At 47.2% G+C, this 24,050-nt stretch overlaps 1 protein-coding gene across 4 annotated transcripts in view; it reads left to right on the top strand.

The window, feature by feature from the left end:
• The window catches only part of RRM2B (ribonucleotide reductase regulatory TP53 inducible subunit M2B), a 45,208-nt gene that overhangs the window by 1,230 nt on the left and 19,928 nt on the right, over window positions 1–24,050 (top strand). For 2 of the 4 annotated variants that reach the window (XM_068237741.1, XM_068237742.1), the window contains exons 2-4: window positions 9,362–9,520; window positions 13,969–14,085; window positions 18,114–18,247. In XM_068237741.1, coding sequence (XP_068093842.1) covers window positions 9,362–9,520; window positions 13,969–14,085; window positions 18,114–18,247 — 410 coding nt within the window. The remainder of the gene's footprint in view (window positions 1–9,361; window positions 9,521–13,968; window positions 14,086–18,113; window positions 18,248–24,050) is intronic. The other 2 variants (XM_068237743.1, XM_068237744.1) reach the window with 2 other exon arrangements.

The raw sequence follows: 24,050 nt of genomic DNA, 5'->3' as shown, positions 1-24,050 counted from the left end.
GCCCTGGGCTACAGTCCTACCACGGCGGACCATCGGAGCGGATACTACACTGTCCTCTCCCGCTGGCTACATGTGGTCCGGTACAAGTGGGAGATCATCAGTATCCCATTCCTGCGACTGGAAATAGTTATACTCGGGGTTCTATTTGGGAAGAAAAAAAAAATGTTTATTCTGATTGGCTGCATCATGGCCTAGGCTGAGCAGTCAGATTCTCCTATAGCGTTTATTGGAGCTGCAGGTGCTGCATGTCTCCGCATGTCCAGGCATAACTAAAGGCTAGTACACACTAGCAATTTTGATTGGCCAATGATTGGTCAATTTTACCACCTCCATGTAGTATGAGGGCCAAACAGATGTTCAATTCTATGCAGATTATATAGGTAAATGGTCATACGACACGGAGGTGGTAAAATTGACCAATGATTGGCCTATCAAAATTGCTAGTCTGTACTAGGCTTAACAGTGTTCACACATGTCAGGATTTATCTAACGTCTTTGAAAGAAAAGTGTATATATACCTTTTGTAAAATAAATAAAGATGTCACTCCCTCTCTATGTGGTTGAATTGTATATTTGTTGTCTGTAAGTATAGGTAGGTGTTTGTTAGTTGTCTTTGCTGTTTGTAATCTAGAGATCATTCCCATTGAAGAAGGAAATTGTAATGTTAAAGTGAAACTGAAAAGGATTTAAAAACAAACTGTTTCACTTACCTGGGGCTTCTGCAAGCCCCCAGCAGCCGTCCGGTCCTGCGCCGGTCCTCCACCAACCTCCATTCTCCCACTGCCACTCCATTTCATTCCTAGACTTGTAAGTCAAAGGGCCACAAGTGTATCCTTTTTACACATCCCCGTCTGCAATAGCGATATTGCGGACCGGAACGCGAAGGATACGCATGGTTAGAGCTGCGCAGGCACAGTGGCCCGGCAGCAACACCTACAGCTGTCACAACTCTGCATTATCTACATGAAAACATTTCATACAGTGTGTGGGCTGAATATGTAGCCAATGGGTGTCTGTAATTGATTAGCTGCTCAATTCAATAAGAACACTGAAAAGAAGGAAAATGGATGAGGTAAACTAACATTAGTTGATTTTTGGCATCCATATCAGCCTTCAACACTCACCACGGGGAAGAGGATTTCCAATAGATTTCATGTTGAAGTCTATTGAAAATCTGTCTGCAGTGTGTGGGCAGATTCCATTACTGAGAAGATGCCAACAGAGAGGGATCTATCTGATTGTCAGTCTGCTGGCAGATTTACAGGTGTATGGCCACTTTTAGACTCTGTTCCTATTTGAGCAGAGAACAGACATTTTTTGTCATTCCTCCGCTCCTCGCTAAACGGACAGTGAACTTCTCTTATTTTATAATGAAAGCAAGAAGTTTTAAATCAGGATGATACCATTTATTGGCTAACTACAAATGAATAAGAATAAGCAAGCTTTCGGCCTTGCAGCCTTCGTCAGGTTTACATCCTTTTAGTTTGCAAGCTGGTGGTACAGACAGCTTATATACATGCAACATCAAAAGGGAAAACAGATATTTTTTTCAAGCATAAATACGTCATTAAGATGCCTTAATACAAACAGACCATCTAAATGGGGTAAGATAAGGATCCTTGTTTACTTTATTGCTCACAGACCTGGTATTAGGATTGACCCAGAGGTATCGTAAATTCTTAGTTCACAAGTACAGCTAGAGTGGCTGAGACAGTTCATATATCATCAATCTCATACCAATATAGAAAGTTGTTGTCCTTATTCAAACTCTTCTGCACAGCTTTGAACCAATTTATAAATTTTGTTTCTGCTATTAATCAGTCATTTGACGTTTTGAAGCCGCCCTTCAGGGCAGTGACCCGAAGATCATCCATGCTGTGTCCGTTGGACCGAAAGTGTGTAGCAACTGGGAGTCCAGATTTGGTATCATTAATAGTGTGCCTGTGTCCATTCATACGTTTGCGCAGAGTTTGTCCAGTTTCTCCCACGTACATAACATTGGGGCATTTAGCACACATGATCAGATATACCAGATTGGTGGACCCACAGAAAAATGTACCTTGTACTCTGTACTCCTGTTGTGAACCTGGTATCGTTACCCTGTCAGTGGAGTAAATGTGTCTGCAGGTCCCACATATTTTTTGTCGGCAGGGTGATGTTCCGTTTTGTTGAGGCCTATTCAAAGAACTCCTGACAATCATCTGTTTTAGATTGTGTGGTTGCCGATATGACGAGTGGAGGTTTAGGGAATATCGTTCTCAGTTTGTGATCCTTGTGTAAAATGGGATGAAGTTCCTTAGCAATCCTCCTTAAGATTGAGGAGCTGTTTACACATGTCATGCTACAACGCATCGGCCCTGGGCTACAGTCGTACCACGGCGGACCATCGGAGCGGATACTACACTGTCCTCTTCCGCTGGCTGCATGTGGTCCGGTACAAGTGGGAACACAGCCTCAGGGCTCGTTCACATTGTAGGCGTTTTTTTTTTTTTTTTACACATGGGCGATTTTTAAAATCGTCCATCAAACGCTTGTGCAATGAATGTCTGTGAGAAGGTTCATATCAGCGCGAGTCTTGCGCTGTGCGTTCAGTAAAGCGGTGCGCAGACCATTTTTGAGGCGATTCCGCCTCAATGGAAAGTATAGGAGCAAGGCAAAGCGCTCACAAAATCGATTTGTGTATCTATTGCGTTCGCGTTTTTAAGAATTCTGTAACGTCACTAAGAATTGTGTAACGCCATTATGTAACGTCAGTAGAGCTCGGACAACCTCGTCACTGCGGTGTTCTGCTGTCACCTTCGACTGCTGGCTTTTTATTTACCTTGTTGCTTTTTGCAATTTTAATTAGAACTGTCTCAGGAGAAAAGTATCAGGCAGAATTGTCAATACACAATTACACCAAATGGCTATGCAAGGAGGAATTGAGGTCATGTAGGGGGAGAGAGGATGCTCATGCAACACTTTGAGCATCACAATTTCAGGATATAATAAAAACAAGATTTTAGTAGTAGGCTACTGAATGTCATCCTGGTCACATACAAATCATCAGGATCCCATTCCTGCGACTGGAAACTCGGGGTTCAATTTTAACAGGAAAAAAATTGTTAATGTCTCCGCATGTCCAGGCATGACTAACAGTGTTCACACATGTCAGGATTTATCTAACGTCTTTGAAAGAAAAGTGTATATACCTTTTGTAAAATAAATAAAGATGTCACTCCCTCTCTATGTGGTTGAATTGTATATTTGTTGTCTGTAAGTATAGGTAGGTGTTTGTTAGTTGTCTTTGCTGTTTGTGTCCTAGAGATCATTCCCATTGAAGAAGGAAATTGTAATGTTAAAGTGAAACTGAAAAGGATTTAAAAACAAACTATTTCAGTTACCTGGGGCTTCTGCAAGCCCCCAGCAGCCGTCCGGGCCTGCGCCGGTCCTCCACCAACCTCCATTCTCCCACTGCCACTCCATTTCGTTCCTCAACTTCAAGTCGAGGGGCCACAAATGTATCCTTTTTACGTGTTCCCGTCTGCAACAGCGATATTGCAGACTGGAACGCGGAGAAAGATACATGTGGCCAGAGCCGCACAGGCACAGTGGCCTGTCGGCGAAACCGAGAGTAGTTAGCGGCGGGAGAATGGAGGATGGTGGAGGACCGGCGCGGGACAGGACGGCTGCTGGGGGCTTGCAGAAGCCCCAGGTAAGTGAAACAGTTTGTTTTTAAAGCCTCTTCAGTTCCACTGTAAAGTGTGGAGTTGAACAACATTAAGGCCTGGAACCCACTGCAAAACGCTATCGCTAATCCGAAGCGCTAGCATTTTGTATGAGCAGTTTGTCAGCGGTTTCATGAGCATTTTAGGAAGTGATTTTACAAAGTGTATCAATTTGCCAGCGATTGTGTAGCAATTAGCGATTAGCATTTTAAAGTCTGATTGGTCCTTTCAATTAATTTTAATTGTGTTACAGTGTGTGGTAAGGTTAAAACGCTAGCAAAATCGCTCCATGCAGGTGTTAATGAGCGATTAAGCCAGCGTTTATATGCCGTATTTTTCGGAATATAAGACGCACTTTTTCTTCCCCAAAAATGAGGGGGAAAAGTGGGTGCGTCTTATATTCCAAAGATGCAGTAAATGTGGCCCCGGAATATACTTACCGGATCCTGTCGCCGCGATCCTCTCCTCCTTGTCTGGCTCTCTTCATCCCAGGACGTCTTGTCAGTCACTGTGAAGGTCTTCAGAGCCCCAGCTGCCCGCACTCCTCTTCGCTGCAGTCTTCGTATAGACCGCAGCCTTGCGGTATACATGTGCTGCCGCCGCCATCCTTCCTAGTTACGGCGTCCTCCTCCGATGTCCTCCCTAGTTACAGCTTCCTCCCCGGCGTCCTCCCTAGTTACAGCATCCTCCCCGACTTCCTCCCTAGTTACAGCGTCCTGCCTAGTTACAGTGCCTCTGACGTCACGCGCAGACATGCGCCGCTGATCAACCAGCAGAGGGCACTGTAACTAGGAAGTACGTCAGAGGAAAATGCTGTAACTAGGGAGGACGTCGGGGGAGGACGCTGTAACTAGGGAGGACGTCGGGGAGAACGCTGTAACTAGGGAGGACGTCGTGGGAGGACGCCGTAACTAGGAAGGATGGCGGCAGCAGCACATGTATACAGCAAGGCTGCAGTCTATATGAAGACTGCTGCGAAGAGGAGAGCGGGGAGATGGGGCTCTGAAGACCTTCAAAAAGGATGACAGGATGTCCTGGGATGAAGAGACAAGGAGACTGCAGCTGAAGAGGAGCGCAGCAGCTGGGACCCTGAAGACCTGCATCCTGAATGACGGACACCCTCTGATGAAGAAAGCCAGATGGGGGAGGAGAGGATCGTGGCGACAGGATCAGGTGAGATGTTTAATCAGGGTTTAGCCAGTGTAGTGTATTTGGTAGTGGCAGAAGGGGTTGGTTAGTGTAGTGTAGTGTAGTAGGCGGTAACAGCAGCAGGGGTTAGTTAGTGAAGTGTAGTGTAGAGTAGTGTAGTGGGGGCAGCAGGGTGAAGTGTAGTGTGGTGTAGATGGGCCGTTTAGCTTAGATAGTGACAGTTTAGGAAGAAAGGGTCCATAAGACGCCCCTGCACCATAGACGCACCTAGGATTAGTTTAAAAAAAAAATTCGCTCCAGAAATGCTCACAAAACCACTAAGGGCTGAAAAGCCCTAAGGGCTGAAACCCACTAGAGGCCTTTTCTAAGCACTAGCGATTTGAAAAAGCTCTTGCTAATGCAATGCTATGCAGGATTTTTATACAATCACATCCCTCTAGTGCAGGGGTCAGGAACCTTTTCGGCTGAGAGAGCCATAAACGCCATATATTTTAAAATGTAATTCTGTGAGAGCTGTACCATATGTTTCAAACTGGGACAGTGCTCATGCGCAGCAAAGGGCTCACGTCCTGTTGCCATGGTGATGTGTACACAGTTGATCCTCCAGGCAGCGGAAGTGTAAGACATGTCTTCAGCTTCTCTTGGTTTTCAGCAACATCAGCAATTTCCCCGAGAGCCAGACAGGAGAAATACCGACTAACAGCTTGTACAATTATCTAGCTGATTTGGGAGTTGATTTACTTTGTAGGACGAGATCTTGTCCTACAAAGTCATTGGATCTCACAGGGTCCAGAGTGGGACAATTGAAGCAGCTGTTCGTTTTGGGGGGAGCACAAGTAAGTTAGTAGTGCATGCTACAGCAGTAACATGGCTACTTTGAACATTTTATTTGCGCTGTCACACTAAGCTGCACTGCTTGAGCAGTGTAGCTTAGTGAATCAACCCCTACTGAATTGTATGTGAGCCAGAAGTAGCCATCAAAAGAGCCACATCTGGCTCCTGAGCCATAGGTTCCCTACCCCTGCTCTAGTGGGATCACACCCATAGCATTACATTAGCAAGAGCTTTTCAAATCACAAAGCGCTCAGAAAAGCACTCCTAGTGGGTTCCAGGCCTCAGGCCCCTTCCCCACTTGTGCAATGCTGACCACATTTTAGGGCTCAAACCCACTAGAGCGATTTTGTGAGCATTTAGGGAGCAATTCAAAACGCTAGCGATTTCCCTAAACGCTCAGCGAATGTTAATGGATGGGCCAAATTCCACTGGAGCGATTGCGATTACCAAAATCGCAAACGCAGGACATGCAGCATTTTTAGCGTTAGCATTTTGGCAATGTAAAGTATATAAACGCTGGCGTAATCGCTCGTTAAAACCTACACAGAGCGATTTTGCTAGCGTTTTAAAATTACTACACACTGTAAAAAAATTAAAATTAATTGAAAGGACCAATCAGAGTTAAAAACGCTAATCGCTACACAATCGCTGACAAAACACTTACACTTTTTAAAATCGCTACCAAAATCGCCAGAAAACGCTCATAATAATCGCTAGCGATTTCGAGTAGCGATATCGATTTGTAGTGGGTTCCAGACCTTACAGTGTATGCGATCCACAGAGACAAGTGCATAGACTGCAATGTTTCCAACCTTGCGTTGCAATTCACCATTCAAACGCAACGCATTTTGCTGAAAAGTTTATGCAAACGCATTATTGCAACAGCATTGGGGAGAATTGCATAGCAATAGTGTTGCGATGGCCACCTGCATTGCTCACAGCACAAAATGTGCAGAAGGGGCCTAAAGCACTAGTTCCCCTCTGAGATTCTTCACTGTTAGCAAAATGTGAACAGGAGACTATGGAATCATTTACACAATTTTCATATTTGATGCAGCTGCTCCAGAGAAATCCCTTCCTCCCCAACCCCAAAAAGCAGCATTAACCAGAATAAAACAGACAGGTGTGTGTCCCCTCCCCCCAAAAAAAAACAAACAAACACCAGAATTGGGTGGACACATGCCCCCAGATATCAGGATAAGGTGGTCTTTTCTCCCCATATGCCAAAATGAGCATGTGCACCCGGATTGCAAACTTAAAGAGAGTGTGAAGCGAGAATAAATCTCGCTTCAGACCTCATAGTTAGCAGGGGCATGTGTGCCCCTGCTAAAACGCCGATATCCCGCGGCTTAACGGGGGTCCCTTCACCCCCAAATCCCCTCGGTGCAGCGGGGGAGCGCTTCCTGGTTGGGGCAGTGCTAACCGCCGCAGCCCTGCCCCACGCGCGTCTGTCAGACGCATATCTCCGCCTCTCCCCCGCCCCTCTGTCTTCCTTCACTGAGAGGGGCGGGGGAGAGGCGGCGATGCGCGTCTGATAGACGCGCTGAGCGGCAGGGCTGCAGCCGTTAGCCCTGCCTCCAGAAAGACAAGATTTACGACCAACTCTACGACCAAGGTTTGCGAGGGGTGGGTTTGGGGGTGAAGGGACCCCCGTTTAGCCGCGGGATAGTGGCGTTTTAGCAGGGGCACACATGCCCCTGCTAACTATGAGCTCTGAAGCGAGATTTATTCTCGTTTCAGAGTCTCTTTAAAGGGGAACTGAAGTAAGAGGTATACGGAGGCTGCCATATTTATTTCCTTTTAATCAATACCAGTTGCCTGGCAGCCCTGCTGATCCTCTGCCTCTAATACTATTAGCCATAGCCCCTGAACAAGCATGCAGCAGATCAGGTGTTTTAGACTTTAAAGTCAGATCTGACAAGACTAGCTGCATGCTTGTTTCTGGTGTTATTCAGATACTACTGCAGAGAAATAGACCAGCAGGGCTGCCAGGCAACTGCTATTGATTAAAAGGAAATAAATATGGCAGCCTCCATATACCTCTTACTTCAGTTTCCCCTTAATGGCCAACTGAAGAGAGAGGGATATGGAGGCTGCCTGCCATATGTATTTCCTTTTTTAGCAATACTAGTTGCCTGGCTATTCCGCTATTCCTCTGCCTTTAATACGTTTAGCCATAGCCCCTGAACAAGCATGCAGCAGATCAGGTGTTTCTGACATTATTGTCAGATCTGACAACATTCGCTGCATGTTTGTTTCTGGTGTGATTCAGACAATACTGCAGCCAAATAGATCAGCAGGGCTGCCCGGCAACTGGTATTGTTTAAAAGGAAATAAATATGGCAGCCTCCATATTCCTCTTACTTCAGTTGTCCTTTAAGCAGCCATGGACCCTCTATATACAAGAATTAATTTCCAACCTTCTCCCTGCTGAGGTTGCAAATTTGCTCGTTTTCACATAATAGAGCGCCAGAAAAACCAGCATATCTTGCCCAGTAAAATACTTCTTAACCTGGTGCAGGGAAACACCCCAAACATGCCCACTGCTGCTTGCATTTAGCACATAATGTATGAAGCTGATCACTATTAGTATTCATATACCCTCTGCTGCACTTCGTACATGTACAGCATTTCTAAGAAGAGCAGTGTCATTGGGTAACATTTAGAGCAGGGGTGCCCAATAGGTCGATCGCGATCTACCGGTAGATTACGACCGCCTATTTGGTACTTCGCAGGCATATGGCCGTGTCACATTAAATTCTGGCCAAATCGGGAGGCAAGGGAGGAGAGAGGCGGTGCAGCTGAAGAGGAGGAAGCCAGGACGTCATGGCTGGGGGCGGCGCTGTGCACAATGCATCCGTGCACGCTGCCTGCCGCCCCCTTCGCCCGCCGGAGCGTTCCCTCAGCCTCGTCTGAAGAAGGGGAGACACAGACGAGCCTCAGACACCGCCGCTGGAACTGGACGGGAGGTAAGTGGCCCAGGAACCAACACCTAGCTAGCTATATTGAAGGCCCCTACACCTAGCTATCTATACAGAAGGCAAGTACACCTAACTATACTATACTAGGCTACCTACTCTGAAGGCCCCTACACCTAGCTATCTATACTGAAGGCAACTACACCTAACTATACTATACTAGGCTACCTACTCTGAAGGTAGCTATACACCTAGCTATATATACACTGAAGGCACCTACACTTAACTATACTATACCAGGCTACCTATATTGAAGGCCACTACAGCTAGCTATCTTTACTGAAGGCACCTACACTTAACTATACTATACCAGGCTACCTATATTGAAGGCCACTACACCTAGCTATCTATACAGAAGGCAACTACACCTAACTATACTATACTAGGCTACCTATACTGAAGGCCCCTACACCTAGCTATCTATACTGAAGGCACCTATACCCAACTATATTATACCTGGCTACCTATACTGAAGGCCCCTACCCCTAGCTATCAATACTGAAGGCACTTATTCCTAACTGCCTATACTGAGGGAACCTAAACGTAGCTACCTATACTGAGGGCACCTATACCTAGCTACCTAAATGTTGGTAGATCTCCTGGACTCTGCAAATTTTAAAGTAGCTTGCGAGCTGAAAAAGTGAGGGCACCCCTGATATAGAGTAATAGACTTCTGTTTTATGCCCATCACAGACAGAAATGAATGGGTACACTATGAGCAAAGGGAACGGCAATGAAGATGAGCCTCTGCTTAGGAAAAACCCCAGACGTTTTGTCATCTATCCAATCCAGTACTCGGATATGTGGAAGATGTATAAGAAGGCCCAGGCCTCGTTCTGGACTGCAGAGGAGGTAAGCCATCGTAACGCCTCCTGACTGATCTGATGAAGGAGATTTTGAAGTTACATGACATTCAGCATATAGTGCTAAACACTGTTTTAGAGCCTCACATCACTGTGTAATGCAGCACTTCTAAAGGTAACTGTGCCTTCTTAAAACAGAAGGTATTTGTGATAATTCAGCTATAAGTCAGCTACTGTGGTTTCCCATGATGCATCAGTCCTGAATATGCCAATCATCTGTATTACTTTGAAAGCAAGGCTGCATATCCAGAACTGCTGGTGTATAGTGAGCCTATAGTTTATAGATTTCATAGAGCCACATCAACACTAACACGCAGACAGCCTGTCGGCCTTTCTAGGAATTGTCAGTACTAGACTAATGAAAGCTTATGGGGGTGATTCCACAGTTGCAAATTGCCAAAATTGCGGTGCCTGCAGCATTTGCATAGGGATTTTATTCAGGGGCCAAAACAGCATTCCCTGAAATCGCTCTGGAAATTGCTGTTTTTACCAGGGCTGTGCAGTCTGTACAAAAATCCAAGTCTGACTCCTCAGGTTAGGATTCCACCGACTCCTCTAATTTGCATATTACAATCTTGTTGATTGAAAGTATGTTACATGAAATGCATCTCTTAAGTTAAGAGTCTTAACTGCCAACACTTTTAGGAATTTTAAACTGAAGTGAGAGGGATATGGAGGCTGCCATATTTATTCCCTTTTAAACAATACAAGTTACCTGACTAGCCGGCTGATCTTCTGCCTCTAATACTTTTAGTCATAGACTAAAACTAGTCCTTGGTAAGAGTACTTGTAGACAGGAACAAAGAACATCTATCAGACCCTAGGAATGTAACTGTGGGTACATGTAAGAGTGATGTGCAGGTACTCTATTACACATTCTTCATGCACAATCTGAACAAGGTTTATGGGTGTTAGACAACACCTCTGTGTTCATTGTGCACAACATTCTCAGTGGATTCCCTGCAGCTCTGTGGGGAGTGCATATGTAGAGTATAGTACTACTGAGTAACAAAGTAAACCTGAGACAGATGAAAGTTTTATACATACCTGGGGCTTCCTTCAGCCCCCTTCAGGCTAATCAGTCCCTCGCTGTCCTCCTCCACCACCTGGATCTTCTTCTTTGGGTCCAGGTACTTGAGCCAGTCGGGTGTAGTGCGTATGCACACACTCTGCTGCCGTGAGCGTACCACACCTGTGCAGCATTATTGTGCAGGTGCAGAACGCTCCTGGCTGTAGGAGCGGCAAGCGGCCGGACTGCGCTGACTGGCTGAATTACCGGGACGCATAGCAGAAGATCCAGGTGGCAGAGGAGGACAGTGCGGGACTGATTGGCCTGAAGGGGGCTGGAGGAAGCCCCAGGTATGTATAAAACTTTTCTTTTCATCCGTCTCCGGTACCCTTAAATTCGTAGTCATCAAACCAAATTTTAATAACATATCAAATTATTTGATTTCATGAGCAAAGGAAGTGCATACATTTGCATAAACCAGCATCAGCGCAGAATTATTTCCATCTCATTGACCATCTCTATTAGTGACATGGCTACACATCAGGCTTTATTCTTACAGCATAGATGTTATTTAGATGTTATCCTGTGTACACATCATAGATACTGTACAGTAACAATCAGATATGTATATCTGACTTTAAAAATACGGGGACTGCTTTATTGAAGCAGCACAAGTAACTATTTTTTGATTGGTTTATTTCATTTTTGTGGACTAAGCACAGCTATTACTGTATATTTAAATTATATATGATGACTATTATCTGAAAAATAGAACATTTTATCATATTTTCTATTTTAATTACAGTTTAAATTCATTCGGAATTGGTGCGTTTTCTCCCAACTCCGACTCCAGGTACCCAAAAAGTGCCCCGACTCCTCGACTTTAACTCCACAGTCCTGGTTGTTACTGGCAAAATCGCTATTAAAAAACACTTGTGTTTTTGGGAGTGATTTGCGATATGTAGTAGGCCCCAGGCCTTACTGAGTTAATTATCATGCTCAGAAGCTGACTTCTGCTCAAAACTTCTTGCTACTCCCTTATCTAATTGTGCACCTAGCTAGTCATATTTGTTTCCTTTTGCAATATTGACAAGACAAAGCAGGTGAGAAATGTTTGTTTATACAGTAGTAAGCAGGACAAGGAACTTCTGCAGGTGACAACCAGGTAGAATTGTGGGATGACAGTACAGTGTGAAGGGGCCCATACACTTACAGATTTTCCCGCCGATTCGATCACTGTGATCGAATCGGCTGTGAAATCGTTGCGCAAACGCTGACTGAACGATTGATTTCTGTCCGAAATCGATCGTCCCCGACGATTACCGTCGTTCCTGTCCATGCGGAAGATTTTGCTCGATCACCGGCGGGTCGGGAGTGAGCCGATAGCGGCGTACGAATGCCCGCCGACGGACGCTAGCGGCAATACATTACCTGCTCCGGCCGGCGCGAGTCCCCGCTGTTATCGCTGCTTCTTCTCCGCGCTGGGCTCTGAGTCTGGAAGGCTTCACTTCTTCCTATCCCGGCAAGAAGTTTAAACAGTAGAGCGCTCTCTCCTGTTTAAACTTCCCCGGACAGGAAGTATAGTGAAGCTGGAGCCCGGAGCGGAGAAGAAGACAGCGGAGACCGGGGGACTCGCACCGGCCGGAGCAGGTAATGTATGCGGGGGGGGGGGGGAGGGGGAGGGAATCGGGCTGTGGCAGCTTCACAGATGGTGAGTCAATTTCACGCTGAAATCGATTCACAATCTGTTTGCAGTAAAGGCAGCCATACGATCCCTCTCTGATCAGATTTGATCAGAGAGGGATCTATCCGTTGGTCGATCTGATGGCAAATCGACCAGTGTATGGCCACCTTTAGATTAGTTACATGGGGGGATTATGGAATAGGGCTTTAAATGGTGTACTGAAAGGACAATTTCAGTACACCATTTAAAGCCCTATTCCATAATCTCGCCACTTAAAGGGAACCTAAACAGAACATTAAAAAAAGAGTTTCACTTACCTGCTGTTTCTACCAGCCCCCTGCTGCTGCCTTGTGCTCACGCCGTCATGGGACGATCCTCCGGCCCCCTGCAGCAGCTGAATTTTGTTCCTGACGATTGAGCCAGTCCATGGCCACTGCGCCTGCATGGCCATGGCCACGCGCGTCCTTGATAATGCTCCTGTTGCCGGGAGCATTCTGCGCATGAGCAGTGCAAGGTTTTCTCATACTACGCATGTGCAGGACGCACCCAGCGACTGGAGAGTGGTTGAGAATGTGCGCAGCCAGGGCCGCGCAGGTGCAGTGGCCATCGACTGGCTGATTCATCAGGAAAGAAACTCAGCTGCTGCGGGGCACTGGGGGATCCTTCCAGGACGGCGCAGGCACAGGACAGCTGCAGGAGGCTGGTAGAAGCCCCAGGTAAGTGAAACTTTTTTTATGTTCGGTTTAGGTTCCCTTTAACTAATCTAACACTGTATTGTTGTTGTCCTATAATTCTATCCGATTCTCGCCTGCACAAGGTCCTCATCCTCCATAACCTTGGGATCATGTCACCCTAATGTTGCACAGCCAAGATCCTGGGAGCTATTTCAGTTTGATTCCTGACTCCACTACCTCTCCCAATGCCCAGCGCCAAATCTAGATCCCACATTAAACACCCCCCCCCAACATGCTGTCCTCTCTGGCAGCTCTGTTCAATTGTAATAGCTCCCGTTATTCTGGCCAGCCGCGCTCTTTTGCGCATACGTGGTCCGGCCATGCGCTCACCTCCTACCCAGGCACAGAACTCTCCCGGGTACAGGAGCGCAGCCTGGCCACGCATGCACAGAAGCTGGGGATTGGCCATAATACCTGGAGCTATTACAATTGAACAGAGAGGACAGCTAGGAAGCCCACGGACCTTATGGGGCTTGAGGAAACCCCAGGTACAGGGCTGAATTTACCATTAGGCACTGTAGGCACATGCCTACAGGCGCCTGATGATGGAAAGACGGCGCCTTCCTGAGCGCCTCCCTCCCTCCTTCCCTATGCAGAGTCCTGATGAGAGTGTAAATGAGGGGTTACTTACCCTGTTCTCAGCATTCCATTGACAAGATCTCCCTTCAGTCAGGGGCACCTCTTAGCTACTTCATATTGAGGGTTCTTCTGGCTACCAAATGCCAAGCGGGGCACCTGTAGTTAACTATGACGAGCAAGGGAAGTAACGGAGAAGTGACAGCTGGGCCAGCCAGCACACTTGCGGGACAGTTTAGTGGGGATTTGTAGATTCATGGAGAGCAAAGTCTAGGGTGCCAGGACATCTGTGCCTATTGGCTCCTGTGAGGTAAATCCAGGCATGCCCTGGTAAATACAAATACTGCCATTATCCCTGTCTCAGGTACCCTTCATTAGTGACAAAGTGCAAAGGAGATATTGGAAATAACAGGATTTTTTTGTGTGTGTAACAGGTGGATTTAACGAAGGACCTGGAGCACTGGGAGAGGCTGAAGCCGCAAGAGAAGGATTTTATCTCCTATGTGCTGGCATTCTTTGCTGCTAGCGATGGCATCGTCAATGAGAATCTGGTACGTGCTTTTAGGCCTTGTTCACATTACACATCGCTATCGCAAGCACTGAGCGATTTGGATAGGGATTTTAAAAGCACCTTTCCCTGCCCTCTGCGCTTAGAAAAGCGCTTTTGTGGAGCAATGATTTTTTACACTTCAGTGAACTTTTGGACCCGGAAATGAATAAATACAATGAAAGCATGTATCCAGGAGCACCCACTTAATGCTCAAAGGTAAAAGGAAGTGTGCCAAGATCCTCACACCTGTACCAAAGGGTCAATACAGTCTATAATCCACAAAGGATCGGCACCACACGATATATGTATTTAATAGCTCTTAAACTTTTATTGCATAGTAAAAAGTTTGACAGGCAGCGACAGCCCGCTGTTTCGGCCTGAAAGGCCTTTATCAAGTTGCCAGAAATGTCAAATGACATATCGTGTGGTGCCGATCCTTTGTGGATTATGAATAAATACAATGTATTTATTCATAAGAGTACTCGGGAAATTGCTATTCAAAGCGCTTTTTCAAGGGCTTTTGCGATTTCCCTATACTTTCTATTGAATGCAAACGCTCAGTCTCATAGAAGATCATTGCACTTTTAGAGCGATTTTCAAAATTCGCCAGCGCTTTAAAAAAAAAAAAAAAAAGCGCTCATAGGGCTTGATTCACAAAGCCGTGCAAACTGTTTAGCATGGGTGTGCTAAACAGTTAGCACGTGAAGTGCCGTTCGCGGACTTTTGCGCACGCAAAGTGCCGCGATTTGCGCAATCGCTGACTTTTGCGGCAAATTGTGCGCGCAAAAGTCCGCGAACGGCACTTCACGTGCTAACTGTTTAGCACACCCATGCTAAACAGTTTGCACGGCTTTGTGAATCAAGCCCACAGTGTGAACAAGCCCTTACCGTGCAACACGATAAAGATTCCCTGGCAAATGCACTCCTAGACGGCAAGAGGAGCTGTTGTTTCTCACTGTAGCCGTTTTTAATTTTTGATTCCGTGCCATAAAATTCACAATGTTAGCGACACTATAATTTACATAAAGCCAAATGCAGTAAATTTTTCAGGATACCCACTTTTATGGTAATCATCCTGGTTTCAGCATCAGAAACACTTCCTGTATCTATATATTGCTGTATATTGATATGTAGCCCCGCCCTCCCAGTGATGTCACAGCCTAGGCTGATTAGTTATGCGGAATTCCTACCACCTCCATGTAGTATGAGAGTTTACCTACACAATCTGCTCATAGTATTCAGTATCTTTTGGCCCTCATACTACGCAGAAGTGATAAAATTGGTCAGTGATTGGCCAATCCTAATTGAAATTGTATACCAGGCTTTAGCCACACAGAGCATGTACTATTTATTTATTATAGGGGCATTTGGCCACAGGGTTAGGTAGCTGGCATCATTAGCTGACATTGGGTCTGATTCACGAACCTACGGTAAGATTCCTGTACGCAGGCATCACACAGCAGTTTTACCATTGTTACCATTGACAGTGTAGCACGCTTTGCCTAATTAGCGCCGCTCACATTACCTAGGTCAGTGATAGGCAAACGTAGGTCTCCAGCTGTTAAAGAGATTTTGAAGCCTCTTATCCTCCCTGGTGGTACGCAGTTTTAGAGGCTGCATCCGCGGGAGGATTTTTTAAAATAAGTTGCTCTATATACCTAAACTAGCACTACGCTAGCTAATTATGTCCCCCGAGCCGCCCGGCACCTAACTGAACACCCCGATCACCACCGGTAATGTTTACCCATCTGCGATCCCATGAGAGCCGCAGCTTCACTCATCGCTATGGCGACGATCGGACATGACGTCATGCGCAGTCCCGATCCTCCCCATAGCGAAGCCTGGAGGTGAAGGCTGCGGCTGCGCCATCGCAGGATCCCTGGGGGGTACGTATTACGGCGTTGTTTGCAGGCGATCGGTGGGGACCGGAGGCACTTGGGGGACATCATTAGCTAGCAAAGTGCTAGCTTAAACATATAGAGCTACTTTTATTTAAAAAAAATCCTCCCGGGGCCATGTGATCCCCTGCGGCGGCTAGCCTGACACTGTGTCGGGCTTACCGCCAGGGAGGTTAAAACTCCACTTTTTTTTTAACAATCCCCTTCTACACTATCACCCCATGTAAAACGCCGATAACCCACGGCAGAACACTGTTTTTAACCCCCCAAATCCCCGGGGCAATGTTGGGTGAGTGCTTCCATGTAGAGGCAGAGCTTAGGGCTGTAGCTCTGCCTCTACTCACATCAATCACTGCTGATCGCCACCTCTCCCCGCCCCACTCAGTCTTCTTTCACTGAGAGGGGCGGGGAGAGGCGACGATCAGCTGTGATTGATGCTAATGGAAGCAGAGCTACAGCTCAAAGCTCTGCCTCCCCAGGCAGCAAGAGGCTTCAGAGTCAAGGAGCTACAAGTCCCAGAATTCATTGCATGAGTCTGACAGCCACAGTCATGATTCATAAAGGCAAATGCATTGTGGGACTGGTAGTTCCTTAACAGTTGGAGAGCCAAGTTTGCCTATCACTGACCTAGGTAATGTGAGTGTTGCTGGGGTAACGAGCGATACAGTGCGCGTTACCCTAGCAATGTAATGTTGCCCAATGTGGGTTGTACTAATTGGGCAATGAACACTACGCTGTAATCGGTAGGAACAGTAAATCTTACCATAGGTTTGTGAATCAGGGCCATTGTGACTTGCCTTAATACATGTCTCTTACCTCATGGTTTGCTGACTATCACACAAGGGGCAGGGCAGGCCTACTGCACATGATCAGGAAGAGGTATGGGAAGCTGCAATGATAAATGCAGTGAGAGACATAGATTTAGGTAAAGGATGGCTGTGCCCAGCACCTTATGGCTCCACTTGCTGTACTGTGTGGCCACCTGTGGCAATGCCGAACTAAACTGGCATTTGAAGAACCAGAACCACCAGGATCTTCTGTAAAAGAACTGGAAAAAAATGAAATGAAATGTAAACATATACAGATGAGAAGTAATTTTCTTCCTGAGTAAAATGAGCCATAAATTACTTTTCTCCTTTGTTGCTGTCACTTATAGTAAGTAGTAGAAATCTGGCAGAACCTACAGGTTTTGGACTAGCCCATCTCCTCGTGAGGGGTTCACAGGGATTTCTTTATTTTAAAAATGCACTTAGTGAATGGCAGTTAATCTGTCCAACTGCCAAAAAAGTGTACGGTGAGCAGGGAGGCTGGCCAGCATCTTTATTATTATTATTGTATAGATATTTTTCAGGGAGTGTCTTTATAAAGAATAAAGGCCATGCTAAGAGTCCCCTATGGAGAGATGGACTAAGAGCTGGTCCACACTAGGACCGGAAACGTATCCGTGGCTGCGTTTTTCAAACCTGATAAAAAACGGAGTCCCGGATACTAATGTTCAAAGTAGCAGCCAGCCTCACCCAAGTAAAAAACGGATCCGTCTGCGTTTGCGGGGATCCGTTTTCAAAACCTGAACGAAAGGTCCGGATCTGCTGCATTTTCACGCAACGGATCAGGACCACGGATACACGCAGGGGTAGTGAAAGCAATGAGAAAACGCATCTCCAGCTCCACAGGCAAAAAACTGATGTTAAAACGGATAGCCTGAGCTTTATGATTGGCCCAAAAAATCCTCCCACTCCTTCCTAATGATAGAGACGTTTTCTGTCAGGGAAAAACCTGAACGGAAACTGATGCAAAACTGATGCACTTTCATCAGTTTGCAGTACGGTGGGTACTTCCCCTAATCTTCCCCGGATCCGGACTGCAGTGTCCGTCCTGCAACTGTGTCTAGTGTGGACCTAGCCTAACCCAAAACCTGTCAGTTCTGTCAGATTTCTACTACGTACTATAAGTGACAGCAACATAGGAGAAAAGTAATTTATGGCTCATTTTACTCTGAAAGAAATGTACTTCTTATTTGTTTGCATTTATGTATATTTTAAGATTTTTTGCAACAGTGGTCCTTTAATTCTTTATCATGAGTGGCGATGTCCTTGAAGTAATCGGCTTGTCATCCCTGTTGTACCCCCAGGTGGAGCGATTCAGTCAGGAGGTGCAGATCCCAGAAGCTCGCTACTTCTATGGCTTCCAGATTCTGATAGAGAATGTCCACTCTGAAATGTACAGCTTGCTCATTGACACCTACATTAAGGATCCCCAGAGACGGTACTGCACTTCCTTACCTATGTCTTCAATGCCATACTGGCCACAAAGAGTTAACTTCTCAGGAGCAGAGAGGGAGGAGCTAGGCAGGATCAGATGATCTACTTCCTGTTTTGGGAGCAGAGAGCCGATATTTGCCGGGTGCACACCGAGCGGATTTTGTATGTGATCCGCTGGCCGCATCTGCGTGGCTAATGTATCTCTATGGGCTGGTGCACACCGGCGGTTTGAGGTTTTAAGCAAACCGCAAACGTGCAGCAAGAGGATTAGCCACGCGGATTTTCAAGCAGATGCGGCCGGCGGATCCGCCCAGTGTGCACTGGGCCTGTGTAACGATCGGTGAAGCACAGAGAGGATCTGATTACCAGTGATCTGCAGAATCAATGGGAATACAGATGTATACCAAATTATACGTGATCTGCAGTATCACTGATAATCCGATATACTAGCTAACCTCTGTTCACCTGAGTAGAGTGTAGTGTTTTGGTGTAACAGTAACACTTAGAGGACAGGGCCTCAGTACAGTAAGGCGTACTGTACAGATTCCTTCCGCAAACCTGAGCTCTCCAAGGCGGGAGGAGTCAGGCTGCCAGCGGGAAGGATATACTGAAAGTAACCCTCTGGCGGAAGGGTCACTTAACAGAACGAGGAACCGCCTCTAACAGTAAGGTCGGTTCTCGAGGTCGGACAAGCCAGGTCGTACACACACGAACAGATAAAGTACAAGATCAGGAGGCAAAGGCGGAGTCAAAGTACAGGCAGGGTTCAGCAACAGGGTATCAGAAATATCGGGGTACAAAATCAGGAGGCAGAAGCAGAGTCAAGGAACGAGCCGGGGTTCGGCAACAGAGTATCAGAAATATCGAGGTACAAGATCAGAGTTCAGGAGGATAGTCAAGGCAGGCAAAAGTCATAACAGATAATCACAATCAAACTAGTACTTTAGCTATCAACAGAATCTAGCTAAGTGTAGGATTACAGCTCCAGCTGGTCCCGGCACACTTGCGGATCTGACTACGGATCTGGGTGCTTCCACATAAGTGATCGCACGCCAGACAAAGAGCAAGTGAACAACCAGCCGTATATATACTCTAGGACCTTTCCAGGACCTCCCTAATTGCTGGTCCAATGGGAGCAGTGGAATTTGTCAGCTGACCCAGCTGGTCAGCCGACTCCCTTCTAACTGCTATTTAAACTCTGCCTCTGTGCTCGCGCGCGTGTAAGTCTGAATCTTGGTGGACTATCAGTCCCAGCCACACCAGTACTGTCATGCAATGTATCTAATGCGGGGGCCGCCTCTGATGCGGATTCCGCCGTTACCAATGCAGATTCCGCCGCACTGCCTATGCGGCATGCGGCGTTTTTTCCGCGTTGTGACGCCATGCTGGACGCGGAAACAGCCGCCTCACCTCGAGAGACGGCGGCCTTTCCGCGTTTCCTTACAGTACCCCCCTCCCGAGGAGTGGACTCCGGACAACTCCTACCAGGTTTTTCGGGATGTAAGGTATGGAACTCCCTTCTTAACTCGTCTGCATGCATGCGTGAACCCGGTACCCATTGTCTCTCCTCAATGCCGTACCCTTTCCAATGTACGAGGTACTGAACCGAGTTTTGTACCGTACGGGAATCTAAAATCTTTTCCACTTCATATTCAGGTTGAGCATCTACTAACACAGGAGGAGGAGGAGTGGGACCCACCTGGACTGCGGGTTTAAGAAGTGATACGTGAAAGGACCTCACTCCCCGCATGCTGGTGGGAAGATCAACGGTATATGTGACCTCGTTGATCTTCCTAGCAACCGGGAATGGACCCACGAACCTGGGACCAAGTTTGTCAGAAGGTTGTCTCAGGGTCAAGTGACGTGTGGATACCCAGACCAAGTCCCCTGGTCGGAACCTCCACTCCACTGAGCGTTTTTTGTCAGCTTGACCCTTCTGACTCAAAAACGCCTTTTGTAAACTATCTCTCACCTTGCGCCAAATGTCTTTAAAAGACCTCTGCCAGGCCTCCAGAGCTGGAAACGGGGTGGAGGCCACTGGAAATGGTGAGAACTTGGGCAATTTTCCAGACACAACCTGGAACGGAGAGAATCCGGTGGAAGAGCTTTTCAAATTATTTTGTGCGAACTCTGCGAAGGGCAGGAATTTAACCCAGTCGCTCTGCGTCTCCGCAACGTAGCACCTCAAAAATTGCTCCAATGACTGGTTGATTCTCTCCGTTTGCCCATTGGTCTGTGGGTGGTAGCCCGATGAAAATGACAGCTTCATGCCCATTTGTTGGCAGAATGCCCTCCAGAATCTAGAGACGAACTGGACTCCCCGATCCGACACTATGTTCTCCGGAATGCCGTGCAGCCGGAAGACATGTGTAATAAACAAGTCGGCCAATTCCTGGGCCGAGGGGAGTCCTTTCAAGGGCACGAAATGGGCCATTTTACTGAAGCGGTCGACTACCACCCAAATGACCGACATACCTTCTGACTTGGGAAGTTCACCCACAAAATCCATGGACAAATGAGTCCACGGCTCACTCGGGGTGGGTAAAGGCTGCAAGGTACCCACAGGTGCCAGCCGGGAGGGTTTACTCTTAGCGCAAACTGCACACTCCCTAACAAACTCCTTGCAGTCTGCTGCTAAAGAAGGCCACCAAGCACACCTGGATACTAGATCCTGAGTTCTAGATGCCCCAGGGTGTCCCGCATTCTTGTGAGAATGAAACATCTGCAAAGTGCGGAGACGAAAGGGTAGGGGTACAAACATCACCCCTTCAGGTTTCCCTTCGGGGACATCCTGCTGAAAAGGCCTCAGGGTCTCTGTCCAGTCCTCCCAAGTCTCAGCTGCCGCTAACACTAGCCTCTGTGGGATAATGGACTCTGGGGCAGGAGGCTGGGCTGTCTCTGGCTCAAAGCATCTGGACAGAGCATCTGCCTTAACGTTCTTGCTGCCCGGGGTGTATGTAATCAGGAACCTGAACCTCGAAAAAAATAACGACCATCGAGCCTGACGGGGACTTAACCTCTTAGCCCCCTCGATGTATTCCAGGTTTTTGTGATCGGTGTATACCGTAATCATATGCTCTGCTCCTTCCAGCCAATGACGCCACTCCTCAAAGGCAAGTTTAATGGCAAGGAGCTCTCTGTTGCCTATATCGTAGTTTCTCTCTGCCGGAGAGAACCTACGAGAGAAATAGGCACAGGGATGTAATCTTCTCTGCAACCCTGATCGCTGAGACAGCACAGCCCCTACCCCGACCTCTGAGGCGTCCACCTCAACAATAAAGGGGTAAGAAGTGTCAACGTGCCTCAGAATGGGTGCTGAGCAAAACAAGTCTTTCAGAGTGGAGAATGCTCGTAGAGCTTCTGGAGTCCAGTGGTTAGTATCTGCCCCTTTTTTTGTAAGACTGGTGAGGGGTGAAATGACCGTGGAATACCCCTTTATGAACCTTCTGTAATAGTTCGCAAAGCCTAAGAACCGCTGTAAAGATTTTAACCTCACGGGTTGGGGCCACTCTAACACAGCAGAGACTTTGGCGGGATCCATACACAAGCCTGTGGTGGAAATAATGTAACCCAGAAAGGCGACAGGCGTTACTTCGAAAATACATTTCTCAAGTTTAGCGTATAACGAGTTTTGTCTTAGTTTGCTGAGTACAAATTTCACATGCGTTCTGTGCTCAGAGAAGTTGTTGGAGAAAATAAGTATATCATCTAGATAGACCAGCACGAATCTCCCCAACACCTCTCTGAAGACCTCATTGATGAGTTCCTGGAAAACGGCCGGGGCATTACATAACCCAAAGGGCATCACTAGGTACTTGTAATGCCCGCCTGGCGTGTTAAAGGCCGTTTTCCACTCATCACCCTTTCTTATGCGTACCAGGTTGTACGCGCCCCGTAAATCCAGTTTTGAGAAAATCTTGGCGTCTGTGACCTGCGTAAATAAATCGTCTATCAGGGGTAACGGATATCGGTTCTTTACCGTGATTTTATTCAGTCCCCGGTAATCGATACAGGGCCGCAGGCCCCCGTCTTTCTTTTTAACGAAAAAGAAACCTGCTCCAGCAGGCGATCGGGACGGACGAATGAAACCCTTGGCCAAATTCTCACGGATATATTCTTGCATGGCCAACTTTTCTGGCCCAGATAAATTGTACAGATGACCCCGAGGAGGCATACAACCAGAACGGATATCAATGGGGCAATCAAAAGAGCGATGTGGGGGTAATTTGTCTGCTGCCTTGGGACAGAACACATCAGAATATTCTAAATATTGCTCAGGTACCCCTTGTACATGAACCCTGGTTTGGCCCAGTGTCACCTTCCCTAAACATTGCTGAAAGCAGCGTGCTGACCAAGAAACTAGTTGGCCGGTGGCCCAATCGATGTGAGGAGAATGAAGGTGCAACCACGGCATGCCGAGTATAATGGTGGAAGTAGACATATGCAACACAAAGAATTGTAATTTTTCCCAGTGCAGAACCCCTATGGTGACTCCCACCTCTGGTGTCTGAGACAGTGGGTGACTCCCTTGCAGAGGAGAGTCATCCACTGCCGTAACCTGGATGGGTGGTTGTACAGGTGTGAGTGGAATACCCAATTTCTTAGCAAACTCAAAATCCATAAAATTTGCCGCGGAGCCTGAATCGATAAAGGCTTCCGTGACCTCGGTTTTATCTTCCCACGTAATGGTGCAGGGAAGAAGCAACCGTTTTTCTTCTAAGGGTAAAAGTCGGACGCCCAGGGTGTTACCCCCTACCACTCCCAGGCGGTAGCATTTTCCTGGCTTATTAGGGCAGTTTCGTACTATATGCCCCCCTTCAGCGCAATACAGACACAGCTGTTCGGTCATTCTCCGTCTTCGCTCCACCTGGGTCAATTTTGACCGACCAATCTGTATCGGCTCGGATGGAAGCAAGACCGGAGAAGACGAAACAGTAGGAGGTGGAATCACTGGGGCTGTGGTGTAAGACCCCCTTCTGACACGGGAACTACCCCTGGTCTGCCTTTGGTATCCCAGCCTGCGGTCGATCCGGATGGCCGCTGAGATGGCCTCATCGACTGTTCTGGGTTCGGGCTGACTTAACATCATGTCAGAGACCTCATCGGACAGCCCTGACAAGAAACAATCTAACAGGGCATGAGTGTCCCACCTGGCCGTAACTGACCACCTCCTAAACTCGGCCGCGTAATCTTCGACCGGACCTTCGCCTTGACGCAATAACTTGAGCTTCCGCTCAGAAGTCGAGGCAAGGTCTGGATCGTCGTAAATTACTGCCATAGCCTTAAAGAATTCCTCTACAGAGGTAAGCGCTTTGTCTCCGGTGGGCAGGCTATATGCCCATGACTGGGAGTCGCCGGACAACAAAGTTTTAATAAACGTGACCCTCTGGGTCTCAGTACCCGAAGATTGGGGTCTCAACTCAAAATAGGACAATACTCTACTCCTAAAATTCCGGAAGTCAGATCTGTGGCCGGAAAAGCTTTCAGGGACAGGCATACGTATGTCAGAGCTAGGAGAGGATCGCACATGATCCACTGATGTCTGGAGGGTTTGTACAGACCCTGATAGTGCATCAATAAGAGTTATGTGGGTGCCCAGTACTTGATTGATGTTGTCCACCGAAGCGGCAAGTACACCCAGACAATCAGTGTTTGCGTCCATTTTGTATTTGGGTCTGGCGTTCTGTAACGATCGGTGAAGCACAGAGAGGATCTGATTACCAGTGATCTGCAGAATCAATGGGAATACAGATGTATACCAGATTATACGTGATCTGCAGTATCACTGATAATCCGATATACTAGCT

This window comes from Hyperolius riggenbachi, chromosome 5 (genome assembly GCF_040937935.1).
Source record: "Hyperolius riggenbachi isolate aHypRig1 chromosome 5, aHypRig1.pri, whole genome shotgun sequence".
Taxonomy (NCBI): Eukaryota; Metazoa; Chordata; class Amphibia; order Anura; family Hyperoliidae; genus Hyperolius; species Hyperolius riggenbachi.
Note: the sequence above shows the minus strand (reverse complement) of the source record. Positions and strands in the feature narration are given on the sequence as shown.